General features: G+C 48.6%; 3 protein-coding genes across 3 annotated transcripts; 1 reads left to right on the top strand and 2 right to left on the bottom strand.

Annotated features, from left to right (window-relative positions):
* Nucleotides 1-471: 471 nt before the first annotated feature.
* On the top strand, nt 472-7,203 carry LOC109754859 (putative pentatricopeptide repeat-containing protein At3g47840). Its single transcript, XM_073501244.1, has 5 exons — nt 472-3,501; nt 4,585-4,689; nt 5,327-5,405; nt 5,541-5,628; nt 7,005-7,203. Exon 1 carries the CDS (start codon nt 571-573, stop codon nt 2,974-2,976), a length of 2,406 nt encoding a protein of 801 aa, XP_073357345.1. The 5' UTR covers nt 472-570; the 3' UTR covers nt 2,977-3,501; nt 4,585-4,689; nt 5,327-5,405; nt 5,541-5,628; nt 7,005-7,203.
* Nucleotides 7,204-8,212: 1,009 nt separating this feature from the next.
* LOC109754860 (uncharacterized) lies at nt 8,213-9,581 on the bottom strand. The gene has a single exon (XM_020313750.3). It carries the CDS (start codon nt 9,034-9,036, stop codon nt 8,446-8,448), a length of 591 nt encoding a protein of 196 aa, XP_020169339.1. The 5' UTR covers nt 9,037-9,581; the 3' UTR covers nt 8,213-8,445.
* A 2,903-nt stretch (nt 9,582-12,484) lies between these two features.
* Nucleotides 12,485-13,679, bottom strand: LOC109754858 (uncharacterized). Its single transcript, XM_020313747.4, has one exon. The coding sequence runs from the start codon at nt 13,288-13,290 to the stop codon at nt 12,718-12,720; it is 573 nt and encodes a 190-aa protein (XP_020169336.1). The 5' UTR covers nt 13,291-13,679; the 3' UTR covers nt 12,485-12,717.
* Between the last annotated feature and the right edge of the window lie 425 nt (nt 13,680-14,104).

The following is a 14,104-nucleotide window of genomic DNA, read 5'->3' as shown; positions in this document are numbered from 1 at the left end:
CACTTCTCAACAGTTTGCAATTTGTATTAGAGTCTGTATGCCTAAGCCAATGGTTAGACAATGTTGTTTTAGTTAGGAAATGTAGAAATCATGGTCATAGCTTATGTAGATTGGACAGTCCCTTCGAGCTGCACTCTTCGATCATTAGTGGACAATTTGACTATATGTTCCCTTATAGAAAATTGACTATATGTTTCATGAAAATGGTTATTTTGGCCTTATCAGATTAAACTAGGCCTTGATTTGAAAGTACAGTTCAGGCAGATGTTGCTGGTTTATTTATCGTACCAACTATCCTCTTTAGGCAGAGATGTGGCCTTCCTCATTTCTTAAGATATTTTTTCTTTGGTACCAAGATTTTTCTTCCCAGGTTGTGGAAAAATGGATCTAGCAATCCTTTACAAGTACATAGTCGACCCGACCAATCCTGGTTCTTGCAACGAGTCTAAACAATGCAATCTCTTCTTAGGCTGTGCAAATATGAGCCGGATGGAAGGAAAGCGACGATGACGTCCTTACTTCTTGAGTGATTAGGATGGTGATTTTCTTCTTCAGTTACAACTCACGGGCATGTGTCTAGTTTATGGAAAAAAAGGGGGTCCAGGCGGGGAAACCGGAAAAGGAGGGTTTGCGCGGGCCGTCTCCTGCAGTCGTGCTCTCGCGCGCTTCGCCTCGAAGAGCCCAGCTCCGGCCGGTCGAGCGCCGTACCGCAGAGGAGATACCACGCCGCGCAGCCGTGGGGACTGGGCAGGAGCGCAGCCGCGGGCCGGGGAGGAGTTCCAGGCCGCCGAGGGGACTCAAATGGTGGCGCGCTTCGCTCCCCGCGTGAAACCTCATCGTCTCGGTCGGTCCATGTGGGCGGAAGCTGCTCCTCTTCGTCCCGAACCACACCCACCGCCCGTCTTCTCCGTGCCGCCACTGCAAGACCTCAACGCCCGCCTGAAGCGCCTGGTCCAGTCGGGCCGGCTCCTGGACGCGCAGGCCCTGTTCGACGGGGCGCCGCACCGCGACGAGGCCTCCTACTCCGCCCTCCTCGCCGGCCATGCCGCGGCGGGGGATGTCGCCGGCGCGATGGCGCTCTTCTCCCGCATCCGCGCATCCTCGCTCCCGGCCGCTGACCCCTTCGTGCTCAGCCTCGCGTTCAAGGCCTGCGCTGCGGCCGCCGACGCCAGCCACGCCGCGTCACTGCACGCCTTCGCCGTCAGTTCCTCGGCTGTCTCCTCCGTCTTCGTCGCCACCGCGCTGGCCGACGCCTACGCCAAGGCCGGCCGCCTCGAGCTGGCACTCAGGGTGTTCGACGAAATGCCGCTCAAGAACGTGGTCTCCTGGACCACGCTCATCTCCGCACTGGCGCGGGCCGGCCGCCGCCACGACGCGGTCCGCCGCTTCGCCGAGATGCGCGCCTCCGGCATGCCCTGCGACTCGCACGCCTTCGCGGCCGCGCTCACCGCGTGCGCCGACACCGGGCTGCTGTCGCGCGGCCGTGAGGTGCACTCGCTCTGCGCCAAGCTCGGCTTCGACGCCACGCCCTACGTCGCCAACGCACTTGCCACGCTGTACGCGCGCTGCGGGGACGTCCACCGCGCACTGGCTGCGGTCGGCCGCATGGGCTCGCGAGACGTTGCCGCGTGGACGACTGTGATATCCTCCTACGCGCAGACTGGTCGTGCCAAGGAAGCCATCCTGGCATTCGTCGCGATGCTTCGTGACGGGGCATCAAACGCGGCAAGGCCCAACGAATACACATACGCTGCAGTTATTGCTGCGTGTGCAAATATTTCGTGTGTACATCTTGGAGAGCAGTTGCACGCGCAAGCTGCACAAAGAGGGTTCGCCAGTTCGCGCTCGGTGGCCAATTCACTCGTCACACTCTATGCCCGCGCCGCCGGTCGTCTGTCAGCAGCCGATGCCGTGTTCCAGGAAAGTGCTGCCAAGGATGTTGTCTCTTGGAGTGCAATCATATCAGGCTATGCACAGGAAGGGCTTGCCGGGGAGGCTTTCGCCCTGTTTACTGAAATGCGACGGCACCATTGTCCTCGTCCGAATGAGTTTACTCTTGCCAGTCTCCTCAGTGCGTGCGCAACTGCTGCGTCATTGGACGCTGGTCGCCAACTCCATGCACTTGCTGTCGCTGCTGGACTTGAACACCATGCCATGGTCAGGAGCGCGCTCATTGACATGTATGGAAAGAGCGGCAACATGTCAGATGCTGATGTTGTATTTTTGAATCGCACGAAAGATGATGTGGTTTCATGGACTGCGATGATCGTCGGGAATGCTGAGCATGGCCACAGCAAAAGGGCACTTGAATTGTTTGAGGAAATGTGCCGTGTTGGGCTAAAGCCGGACCATGTTGCGTTCATTGGTGTGCTCAGTGCTTGCTGTCATGCTGGGGCAGTTGAGCTTGGATTGAGGTACCTCAATGCAATGAGCAAAAGCTACGGACTGGAGCCGTCAAAGGAGCACTATGGCTGTGTCGTGGATTTGTTGGGCAGAGCTGGTAGAATAGATGAGGCTGAGGAGTTGATTGGTGGTATGGCAGCTAATGAAAGAGATGGAGTTGTTTGGACATCTTTGCTTAGGGCATGTGCAGCTCGAGGGGAAGAGCAAACCGGGAAGAAAGCTGCAGAGAGGGTAATGGAGGCAGAGCCATGGGGTGCAGGAGCACATGTGGCAATGGCAAATCTATACGCCAGCAAGGGACAGTGGTGTGAGGCAGCACAAGAGAGACATATGATGAAGCAGAAAGGGGTTGTGAAAGGAGTAGGCTGGTCATCAGTCACAGTTGGAGGGGAGGAGAGGGGAGTTGGGGTGTTTGTTGCAGGTGACCGGACACACCCCCAAGACAATTTGATCTATGAGATGCTTGACTTGATTTACTATGGAGTTGGAATGGCTCGGTATGTACCCGATCAGATGAATTTAGCATCTGAGGTAGAGCTAATGGTTAACACTTACAGTAGTAGTTATAACTGAGTAATTTCAGAAGGAGATAGGCTTGAAAAGAGAAAAAAAAAAATAGAAGTCCTTGGCACGATGAGCGCTAATGCAGCCATGCGACTTAAAAGTTCTGCTGCTGTGCTGAAGTACTGATTTAATACTAGTAGTTCTTTGGTATTACCACTGGGGCTTTGATCTTGGTACACTTTTGATAAGATGGTTGATTGCCTGCAGCATATATGTATGAGGCAAGAGTTCTCCGTTGAAGCTTCAACGCTCAGGCTGGTGCCAAAAGTAGCAGTTCTGTGTCTACCACAGATCAGAGCAACAAAAGTTCTGATATCTGCATCAGAATTGCATTGAAGATCACTCCTTGCTCTATGGACTAATACATGTTTGCGGCATTGCACAAAGGCTTGGACCAGACAATGATGTGACGGGGGATTGATGTTTTTTTCTCTCTTAAGAAGTGTGTGCCTCACTGATCCCCTTCTTTTGAAGGAAGCCAGGCCACATTAGATGGCACCCAAAGTCGTGTCAACTTGTATATCATACTAATTGGTTAGTATCTTGATTCTTGACAAATATATTGATAGCTAGGTGGTGATTCAGCTGAAGCTGGGTAGACATCGCTCTGGTCGATAATTTTGAGTCTGGGTTTGCAGAGCTGATGCCTTTAGTCATTTTGAGATAATTGCTATTCCCTTCGTTTCGAATTATAAGATGTTCTAATTTTTTCTGAATTGGATGTATATAGCCGTGTTTTAGTGTGTTTGTTCACTCATTTTAGTCCGTATGTAGTCCATATTGAAATATCTAAAACATCTTATAATTTGGAACGAAGGTAGTACTTGCCTACCCGCCAAATACTCTAATCTTGGTCATTGTCAGGGTCACCGGGGTGCCACCACAAATATGATAGAAACAGGATAACTATCAGCAAAGTATCTAAGTTCGAGCTAACAACATCTATAAACTTAGAACTGATGCGCACATGTGCTGATGCGCATACAGAGTTAAAGAAATAAGAAAAATGAATATATTTGAATAAGTTTTTTTTGTGGGATATAATTGAATAAGTTTCAGTTTAGTTAGAATGTACAAATCAAAGGAGATAGAAAAAAAATTACATCTATGAAAGGAATATAGATGATCATCTGAAAGGAGTCATCACAAAGGCAATTAAGGATGGCAGAATTATTGACATTCCATTTTCTAAAGTATTTTATAAGCTTATCCTAGGACAGGTATCTTGGACCCTACATTTTTGAAATGTATATCGTGTTTATTACGCTTTCTTACTTTTGTTAGTCTATATAGTAAGCATTTCTTGTTAGGAGCTTAATATATACGGTATCAATTCATTTGATCCTGAACTGGCAACGACCCTCATGGAATTCAAAGCACTTGTCAAAAGAAATACTAAGTCATGTTCGACGGGGGATATACCAGAACACATCTGATTTGTCTTAATGAGGTTGTAAATTGAGGATCTTGCTATTGACTTTGCGGTCCCAGGGTATCCAGAATATGTGCTTTCTTCAGAGGGTACCTCAGATAATGTAACTGATATGACTGCACTCTCAGTTGCTGGCTTCTCAGCAGATTTAAAAGTATTCTCTAAATTACTCATGTTATTTTTAGGTAACTGATGAGAGTTTGGAAGAATATGTTTCTTTTGTTGTCGACACTACGGTTAAAAGTGGAATCTCAAGACAACTGGAGGCTTTTAACTCAGGATTCAGTCAGGTATGCTGTATCATGGTGCTGCTCTCGTCTGTTTTTTAGTACTTAGGTAACTTGGGACAGCTTTTCAGTTACACCATCTGAAAGAAGCTTTTGAATTACACTATGGCTAGGTTGGCCCCAGTTCACAAACTGGGGAGTGTGAGTAGATGTATTGTTACTTAGAAGCTATCAGGGCTCCACATTTCGTAGTTTATACGAGTTCTACTCCCTTTGATAAAGTTACTAGGTTGCTGTTTCCTACTAGCATTTTATCTTTAGAGGAACTTGGCAGTAATGCTTTAATTTGACAATGCAAAAACCCTTTCCTTATTTTTTTAAACCCTGTGTATTTCTTAAGCAATCTTAATCCAATATGTATAAACTTATACTTGTTTCTGAAAGTAATTATTTTGCTTCGGCAGTTGACTTGCCCTCTGTCCTTTTACTACATCTGTCCATTCAGGTGCATTTAGATGTGAGAGTGCTTTCTGTACTTTGATCTGTAACTCATGAGCCTTACATGGGCCCTATAGGGTGACATGCACTCGATGTTCACTTCTCATTTTATACATTTCACTCTTCTCTGGTGTTGTCTCTTACTGCCCGCACAGTCGAAAAATACATTTTGTTGTTGTCCACTGACAACTGGGGATTGCAGGTATTTCTACTAAGCACACTTCAGGTATTCTCAGAGGATGAGCTGGAGAGATGACGCTGGAGAACAAGATAATTGGGATGTATGTGCTTGTCTTTTGTTGGAAGTTGTTGATTTTTTTTGTAACCATTCAATTTTCGTTACTGAGCCCTTGCTTCTGATAATTTTGTGGAACTTGCGGATCACATAAAATTTGATCATGGCTACGCACCTCCAGCAGTCCTGCAATCATTCTCTCTGATGATGACCTGCCGAGTGTGATGATTTGTGCTAACTATCTCAAGTGACCTGCCTACTGCACCAAGGTCTGAACTCACTGCCCTTCTGTAAATTGAGCATCATAGTAGATTAACTTACATCTATTCTTCTTGCCCTTTTTATTAATTTAAGATAGGTTCTGTAGTGTCTTGACGTAACACTGAGCTAAAAAAGCTATGGACTATGAAGTATGAACCACCAATGGCTCAACTCAGGCACGTCCAAGTCGGTCGTAATTGGCATTCTGAACATGCTATTCGGGCATGATGATTTGCAGTAGTTAGTTCCAGTTATTGCATGTTTGTATTTCCTGAAACGTCACCTTATGATGACCTCTGTTCTGATGAGGTTATCTCCCACCGGGTAGGCCCACGGCGATATATTATCCAGCTAAGGCCCATGGAGGCCGAAGCTCATGATCTTTACAGTCCAAGGCAATGCTAATAACAGGGGGGTTTATCAGTCGGTGTGGGCACCCACAAGGAGGATTCCATCAGTCGGTCAACGATCAGTCGGATTAATCGAGGACACGATATGACAGAACCTAAACTGGCATATCTTGAGGTAGGGGATCCTAAGCTGGGCGTATAAACGATGGTCACGCGCCCGGCGAGAGCTGGCAATTTCCCAGTCGATTTCTTTAATGGCCGGATCTCCGCGGTAGGTGGCTGCCATCCTAAGTGGCAGGGGCAATAACCACCGAGCGCAGACGGGGCCTCGTCACAGGACTGGCGGGCAGGGCACGCCCCTCCGGCATAGGGGCAGCAGTTTCCGCAACCGGCGCATGGCAGACTGAAGGGGGTGGCTACACAGCTTCAAGATGGGGGCGCAAGCTATCCTCTTGGTGCCTCTGTTTTGCACTTTTAGAATAGGGGATATGCTAGAGATGCTCTTACATTCTCCATTCTCCATTCTCCAATAGCATGTCTAAATTTGGTTGTCTAAATTTTCATATACACAATGGTCTAAAAAGATTCTTTGATATACACAATCAGTTTTTCAGCAGATTGTCTATATTCTCTCTCATAACTGCCAATTCAACTATCAGTTGATTAGCTACAGTTCAACCATCATATGGTAGTAGCAAATAAATCAGTAGCACCAATCACAGTTCATTCCGAGCACCAAATAAATCAGTAGCACCAATCACAAATCATTCTGCTGAACTGCTTAGAAATTTCTCGCAGTTCATCTTCGTGCTAGCTAAGCTCCCTCGTAATTTATGATTGCTAGCAACAATTCAGTTATAATACTGTATTTGAGAAGTAATTGTACTGTAACCCTTTCTAATTGATAAACAACTTCATCTGCTGGCTATTTACTTGATATATCTTGGAAGTTGAACTACTGGACATGGTCCCGCTACATCTCTGTTATGGGGCAGATGTCTTGTTGCAGTGTCGATCTGACAATTCTTCTCCAGGGGATTCATCGAAGGAGCAAGGGGAGCAGAGCTGACAATTCTTCTCCAGGGGATTCATCGAAGGAGCAAGGGGAGCAGAGATTAGGTTAGTAGTCGGACTTATCTTCAGGTGAAACTCTTAGAAGAAAAGGGGGTTTGATACTACTATTATTAACCTGAGAACGCATTCCTCAATAAAGGAAAAACAACCAGCTAACAATGTCTGCGCAAGAATTCGTGCACTAGATGATTGCTCGTAATCTTTCGGCGGGAAGGAAGCGAGTTATATGTTGCTGTGTTGAGAGCTTGAGACGCAAGTTTTGTTCGAGTCGCACAAGTTCCTGCAAGCTATGCTGGTTTGAGAGGTTTGACCGGAATGCAATGTTTATCGGGTTCAGGAGGCCGATCTGCTGGCGTAGCCTAGGAACGCACCCCGTCTTGACCGTATCGTTGATCCCCACAGGCCACATCTTCCTTCCTCTCTACTTCTCGTGTTGACGTCTCCTCTGGCTCTCTCGTTCGTTGCCTTCTATCCGGTGCATTTGACGATTCCTCAGTAAGACGCGACCGTGAGCAGTCTTGCCAATCGCTCTGCGACTTGTTTAACCGTTTGGTTGACTCGGCAAGCTGCCCTGCCATCGATGATGATCGTTGTCAGGATCGTTATCCGTCAACATTGCTTTACGCTCCGAGAAAAGTAACGCGTCCTTCACTTCTTCGGTTAAGCGCGCAGTTGCATTTCTGGTTATATGCTTATATGCTGACTGAAGTTTTGTTTATGTAGTTTGGCAGCTACGCTCCATTTCACAAATGATTGCCTAACCGCTTGCTTTCGCCACCCGCGATCGGCGGCACGATCGCTCTCGCATCGCTGTCCAGTATTCCCCTCAACGGCCACACCGACCATACCTCGAAATCCCTCTCTCCCCGTTCTGTGCCAGCAACGATCCTGCAGCCCCCAGCCCGAACAGTCCAGTCTCTGACTCGCACCGGCAATCGATGTTGCGGCGAGCCGCCTCATCGCCGGTTCACACCCGTCGAGACTCCAAGGCGCCGTGGCGTCGCTGGCTCCCATTTGTTGATGCCTCGCACTCGCCATCGAGTCCGCGGCATCCGTGTCTCGCGCTCGGCGCTCTGTTGTCCTCCCTACTAATATGAATTCGTGCTACAGAAATTTTTAGTTGCCTGAGGATTAGCGAATGCGTAAAAAGAACAGAATCTGCTGAAAATTAACAAATCAAGAATCGGTGTTTTGCATTCTTTTAGTCTTGCATATAAGTATTCTATAGTGAATCACATACACCATGGGACATATTCACATACCCTTTCCCAGAATACATGTTCTTCCTATCCTAAATCAACTAAACCAATTAAATATTTGGGCTTAAACCTAAATATGGCTTCAAACAGAACCAAAAACTAAAAAAAAACACCACTAGTATTTATCTTTTAGAGAAATGCTTCACTCAGCAACCTCTTGAATGATACTCAGAGCGCGCTTCAGCTTCATCTTCAGCCGCGACCGTGCCGCCACCACGCCGATCTTCTCTGGGCTCATCGGCGACACGGCGAACTCCCCGAGCGTCCGCTCGTTAAGCTTCTCGTTCAGCAGAACATCCTCGCCGTCTTCCACCTCCTCGTGCATCGGCATGACGCGCACCTTCTTCCTCCCGCCGCTGAGGCGCCCCCGCCTCCGCTGCGGCTTCTTGGCCGCGATCGCCGAGCTCGCTCGCACCGCAAGCGAGGCCATCTCGGCGCTGGATAGCGGCCGCCCGAGCAACGCCGCCGGGAGCACGAAGTATATCTGCCCCGACTGGAGTACCTCCCCGGATGCCAGCGCCGGAGGGCTCTGGTCGAAGTAGAGCGCGTCGGAGCTGCACACGAAGAAGGACGCGGCGCTGCCGCCGAGCACGTTGGAGACGGTGACGCGTGGGCTGGCCGGGAGCTCCTTCAGCGATCCGTCGGCGGCAATGACCCTAACAGGCGCCGGCTGGTGTGGCTGCTGCGAGAGGCTGCCTCCGTGGTTGGAGAAGCAGGAAAGCTTCGCTCCCATGGAATCTTTGCGTGTGCACAAGTGTTGAGAATAGTTTTTGAAGTTCGTTGGTGCGGAGAGATTAAAGGATGGTCGCGCATATATGGAGGTTACGTGCTGAGATCAGAGAAGCGACAAGAAAAGGAAGACATGACTTATCACTTCAATCCTTTGCTTCTTATCCAATTGTATAACAGCACATGCACTGCTTGGAAATTCCTCCTTTTTCTTTTTTGCGGGTAAACTCAAAATTTATTCCCTAGTATAATAGGATTACAGTCAGCTAAGACTAAATCTGAAATACAGTATTTTGTTTTTCTTAAAGGGAAATTTATTAATATTAAGTACTCTCTGCACCAATAAGATGCCTAAAAACATTCAAGATGCACACAGCAAAAAAAAAGAGAAAAAAAGACCCTGCCATGGTGAACAACCACCCGCAGTAGCAACACTCTAACCACTACCAAAGACAACACCCAGACAAGGAAGAAGGTTCTCCAAAAGCAACGCCTCCAGGAAGGAAACAATGCACCAGCGTTGTTGTTGCCCGATCAGAGATCGTAGATTTTTACCCTGAAGAAAGACCGTGTTCCCAAAACAATGACTCGACAAGGTCACTGCTAGGCACAAACAATAAAGGCCAGACCTTGGGTTTTCACCCTAGAAATCACGACTCGGTACTCAAAGGAGCACCACCAACAAAATGTCCTCCAATGCTGCCGCCCCCACTTGCAAAGGCTACCACTACAGGTCACGCGCCACCAGGCTCACAGGAACTCGTGTTCGGTCTGGACGGGAGCATACCCGGCAAGCCAAATCTGACACAACTGCCTGTGAAGCAAAGTCTTCGTCTCATCCAAGACCCGCCTTCGCCACTTGCAGGTCCTCCAATCACGCCATGGCATTCTCCGCATCTGTTGATCCCTTGGAAATCTTGGTGCAGACATGTCCCAAGGTGTCAACAAAAACAAAGCTTCGGATACCCCGGCAAAGCTGGTTACGCTGATGTAGCGAGTGCACACGACCGGCCCCTATCCAATCAAGGTATCCAAAGAGCGTCATATACGCCAGTCCTTCTTTTCCTTGGAAGGAGAAGTCCGAAACTCGCCGATGGCCAGATCAAAGGGGACTATAGATCTATAACTTCGTGCGGAGATCACTAGGCCCACCGCTTGGCCGCCGCTGCCCCGGCGCCCAAGTGAAGCCACGGATCGTCGGTGCCACACACAGGAAGCATCAGGTCCAGGCAACCATGCCAACCTCGTTGCCGGAATCATCGCAACCTCGCCAGCCTCGCAGATGGCAGCCTAGTAGCCGCCCATGGTCGTGGGCCAGATTTAGGCAGGGAGGCCCAACTCGCCGCCAGCTGCACCACCACAGCCCGCCTCGGAGATGGGACGACGCTACAGGGAGGGGAGCAGCAGGGGAGGCAGGGACAGGGAGAAGTCCCGCCGCCATCTACAAAACTTGGTTAACTAATCTACCCATCTACTCCCTCTGTTACTGAATATTTGTCTTTTTAGAGATTTCAAATGGACTACCACATTCGTTACCACATACGAATGTATATAGACATATTTTGGAGTGTATATTCACTCATTTTGCTCCTTATATAGTCATTTGTTGAAATCTTTAAAAAACAAATATTTAAGAACGGAGGAAGTACAAAACTCAATCTTTACAGGCATTGTAATGCAAAATTCACAAGGCAAGAAGAGGGAAGCAAGGCCAGGGGAGCTATCGTGGGCGCTGACGCACGCCATTGCCGCGTTTGTGCGCACTGACGCCAGATAGATGTCCACTGCTTCACCGTTAATCTGGAAACCAGGCGTGCAGACAGCGACGACCATTCCCCCGCAAAGCCGCTTATATTCCTCGGCGTACACTGACCAGTGACAGTGACTCGTCCGGTCAATGGATCGCATCCGTGCGCCCCAAACAATCGCCACGGGCTTCTTTTTCCTGCACGCGCCGGCGCCGCGGCTTCGCCAGCGCTTCCGTCGCCAGCCGCGACGGGACAAAGAGAAACAGAGAATGTTCCGAGCGAACAGCGTGGAAGCGGCGGAGATGAGATTGGCCGGCCGTGGCCGGCGATTAACCAGTAGGTACAATAAAAGATTGATGTCTCTGCGGGGAGCTGAGTCGTCGTGGTCGCTTCGTTGCCTTTCTCGATCGGTCGATCAGTCGTGGATGCTCAGGACAGTGATAGTACGCATGACTGCTAATGAAAGAATTTTAACTGCCAATCATGCCTGGCTCATTCCGTTTCTACTGGCTGGACGATTCCATGTGATTTATCAGATTTAGTAATTATCTTAGATACTAGTAGAAGAGAAGAGTCAACTAAATACATCTTCTGTAAATGCTGTTATTGAACCAATTAGGTAGACAACACCATTAATCAGTTCAGTGCACATTTTCTATAAAGTTCGTGCGCCTTTTATCCTTTCAGAAAGTTGCAACAAACATCATAGCAGACTGAATTATTATTAGTATCTCTGTGTTTTGCAGTGAGCCGTGTACTCGACCCCATTAATGAACTCTAAAGATCCGCTTAATGGAGACGACGGGGCCAGGACCAAAACGCCCGTGTATCAGTGTCTAAGCTACTCCGTCAGTCAGTATTTAGCAGCGGGGTGTATAAGATTCAGAGATAGCATGGCCGACTGATCTGGGGACGTGCTCAACTGAACCGACGACTGACGACACAGCAGCCATTCTGGGTTCTCGTCGTTCCCTAATTTTTGACCCCGCGGCCGGCTTCCTCACTCCTTCGCTTCCTTGCTGCTTCTCTTCTTGACGTCGGGTCCTCGGCCGGCGTCTCTCGGGCGTATTGATTTGAACATTCTAGAGTGTAACGCAACTCCGTGCGTGCGGTTCAACAGTTTACCGAAAGTGAAAAGAAGCCGTCGGTTGACTTGAATAGTCATGTTGTCAGGAACATTATCCTAACAAGCACGCCCTCCGTAAATTAATATAAGATCTTTTAGATTACAAAGGGAGTAAGTAGAGTAAGAGTTTGATCCTCATAATTTTATACTTCCTCCGTCTGCGAAATTAGTTAAGGTTCAGGCGACATGCACACTAGGACAGAACTGCAACGGACACGATGGTTAACTATGTTTTTTAATTGGATCAGCATAAGCATCTGACCATTTTTGTGCTTTTGCTTGCTATGATGACTGAAGTTTTGTTGAATCGCTTGGCATCCACGCTTTATTCTATCGCTGACTGGTTGAAAAATTAGCAGCCCCTTTCTGTTATTTAGCTGTCGTTGTGGTGCTGTCTGATCAATTAACTCGCAAAAATAAGAAAAAGAACCCATGGTGTTTTAGAACTTGGAGTCATACATTTAGAGACAGTTCGGTCAGACATTTGACTACTTTCATCGTAGCAGATAAAGCAGGAAAAATATACCATACAGATTTTGCGCAAATATACAAAACACCATACAGATTAGAAGTAGATAACAACTCAAGAATTAATTTTTGGCATTCCCGGTAGTTTTGCATCCAGTATTGTACTATAAATACTGGGAGATATTTACAGTCTCTTTCCCAATTTTTTGTTCTTTCCCGCCTAAATCTACAAAAATCAATTTAATACTATTGGCCTAGGCCGTTTGGCCTCATGAATTAATAATGGTTCCAAAATTGAAGGAACAAAAAAAATGAACAACACTATCTTGTAGAAATGCTCGAGTCAGTCAGCAGCCTCCTGTATGATGCTCAGAGCCCGCTTCAGCCTCAGCCGCGACCGCGCTGCGAGCTTCCCGTTGCTCTTCTTCACCGGACTCAGCGACACGGCGAACTCCCCGAGCGTCCGCTCGTTAAGCTTCTCGTTGAACATGACGTCCTCGCAGTCTTCCACCTCCTCGCGCACCGGCACGACGCGCAGGTTCTTCTTGCCGCCGCGCTGCTCGGGGCTCTTGGCCGCGATCGCCGCGCTCGCCCGCACGGCGAGGGCGGCCATGTCGGCGCTCGAGAGCGGCCGCCCCAGCTCCGCGGCCGGGATCAGGAAGTATATTTGTCCCGGCCGGAGCAGCTCGTCGGAGGCTAGCGCAGGTGGGGGCTCGTTGAAGTAGAGCGCGTCGGAGTTGCACACGAAGAAGGAGGCGGCCTCGCCGGCAAGAACGTCAGAGACGGCGACTCGGGGGCTGGCCGGGAGCTCCTTCAGCGAGCCGTCGGCGGCGATGACCCTGACCGGCGCCGGATGGTGTGGCTGCTGCGAGAGGGTTTCTCGGTGGGTGGAAGAGCAGGAAATCTTGGCGCCCATGGAATCTTTGCAGGTGTGCTGTTCGTGGAAGTGTGAGATTTTTCTGTCGAGTTCGTTGGAGCTTTGGATGTTGGATGTCGGGATGGAAAGGAGGTGATGTGTATATATAGAGGTGGGTGGTGAGCATCAGAGAAGAGATTAAAAAACAAATCAGAAAGTGACAGAAATGAGACAGCACTTCTCACTTCAGTCCCTTGTTTCTTGTCCAATTGTGAACATACACATGCACTGCTTGAAAATTCATATACTACTATATTTGTGAAGAGGTTTTTTGACTTGCTGGAGAAGTAAAATCCTACTATTTAGTATATTAAAAAGGGAATTCGTGAAGACAAAAAAGAATAACAGTAGCACCTAGAGTGAAGTAGTCATCCCCTTCACCCGCCAAAAAAAAATTAATCGTCCCCTTAATAGTGTACCATACTAAGAAGATTTTACGTGACTTGGATATATTTTTACGTGTAGACCAATCACATTGTAGTGGGATAAAGCTCCAATTTCCTACTCATTTGTAAAACTCCATTCTCACGGGGATTAGAATACAAAAGTAGTAAGAAGCCAGGATGAGGAAAGCTGCCGTGTGCACTGACGCAAAAGGCATGTGAACCGACTACTATGACTGTTCCCACAGGAAAAAGGAGCTCATTCCTCTGGAACCCGACAGCGACCAGTGAGACACCCGAGTCAACACTCTGGAACTTCCTGTGGGGCCAGCATGTCAGCCACCCAGCAGAGCACTGCGTGTCCCCATCATCTCCTCCTGGCTCCTGCGCATCGCGTGCTCGCACCAGGCATCAGCACGTGCGTATGCACC

This window comes from Aegilops tauschii, chromosome 6 (assembly GCF_002575655.3).
Source record: "Aegilops tauschii subsp. strangulata cultivar AL8/78 chromosome 6, Aet v6.0, whole genome shotgun sequence".
Lineage (NCBI taxonomy): Eukaryota > Viridiplantae > Streptophyta > Magnoliopsida > Poales > Poaceae > Aegilops > Aegilops tauschii.
Note: the sequence above shows the minus strand (reverse complement) of the source record. Positions and strands in the feature narration are given on the sequence as shown.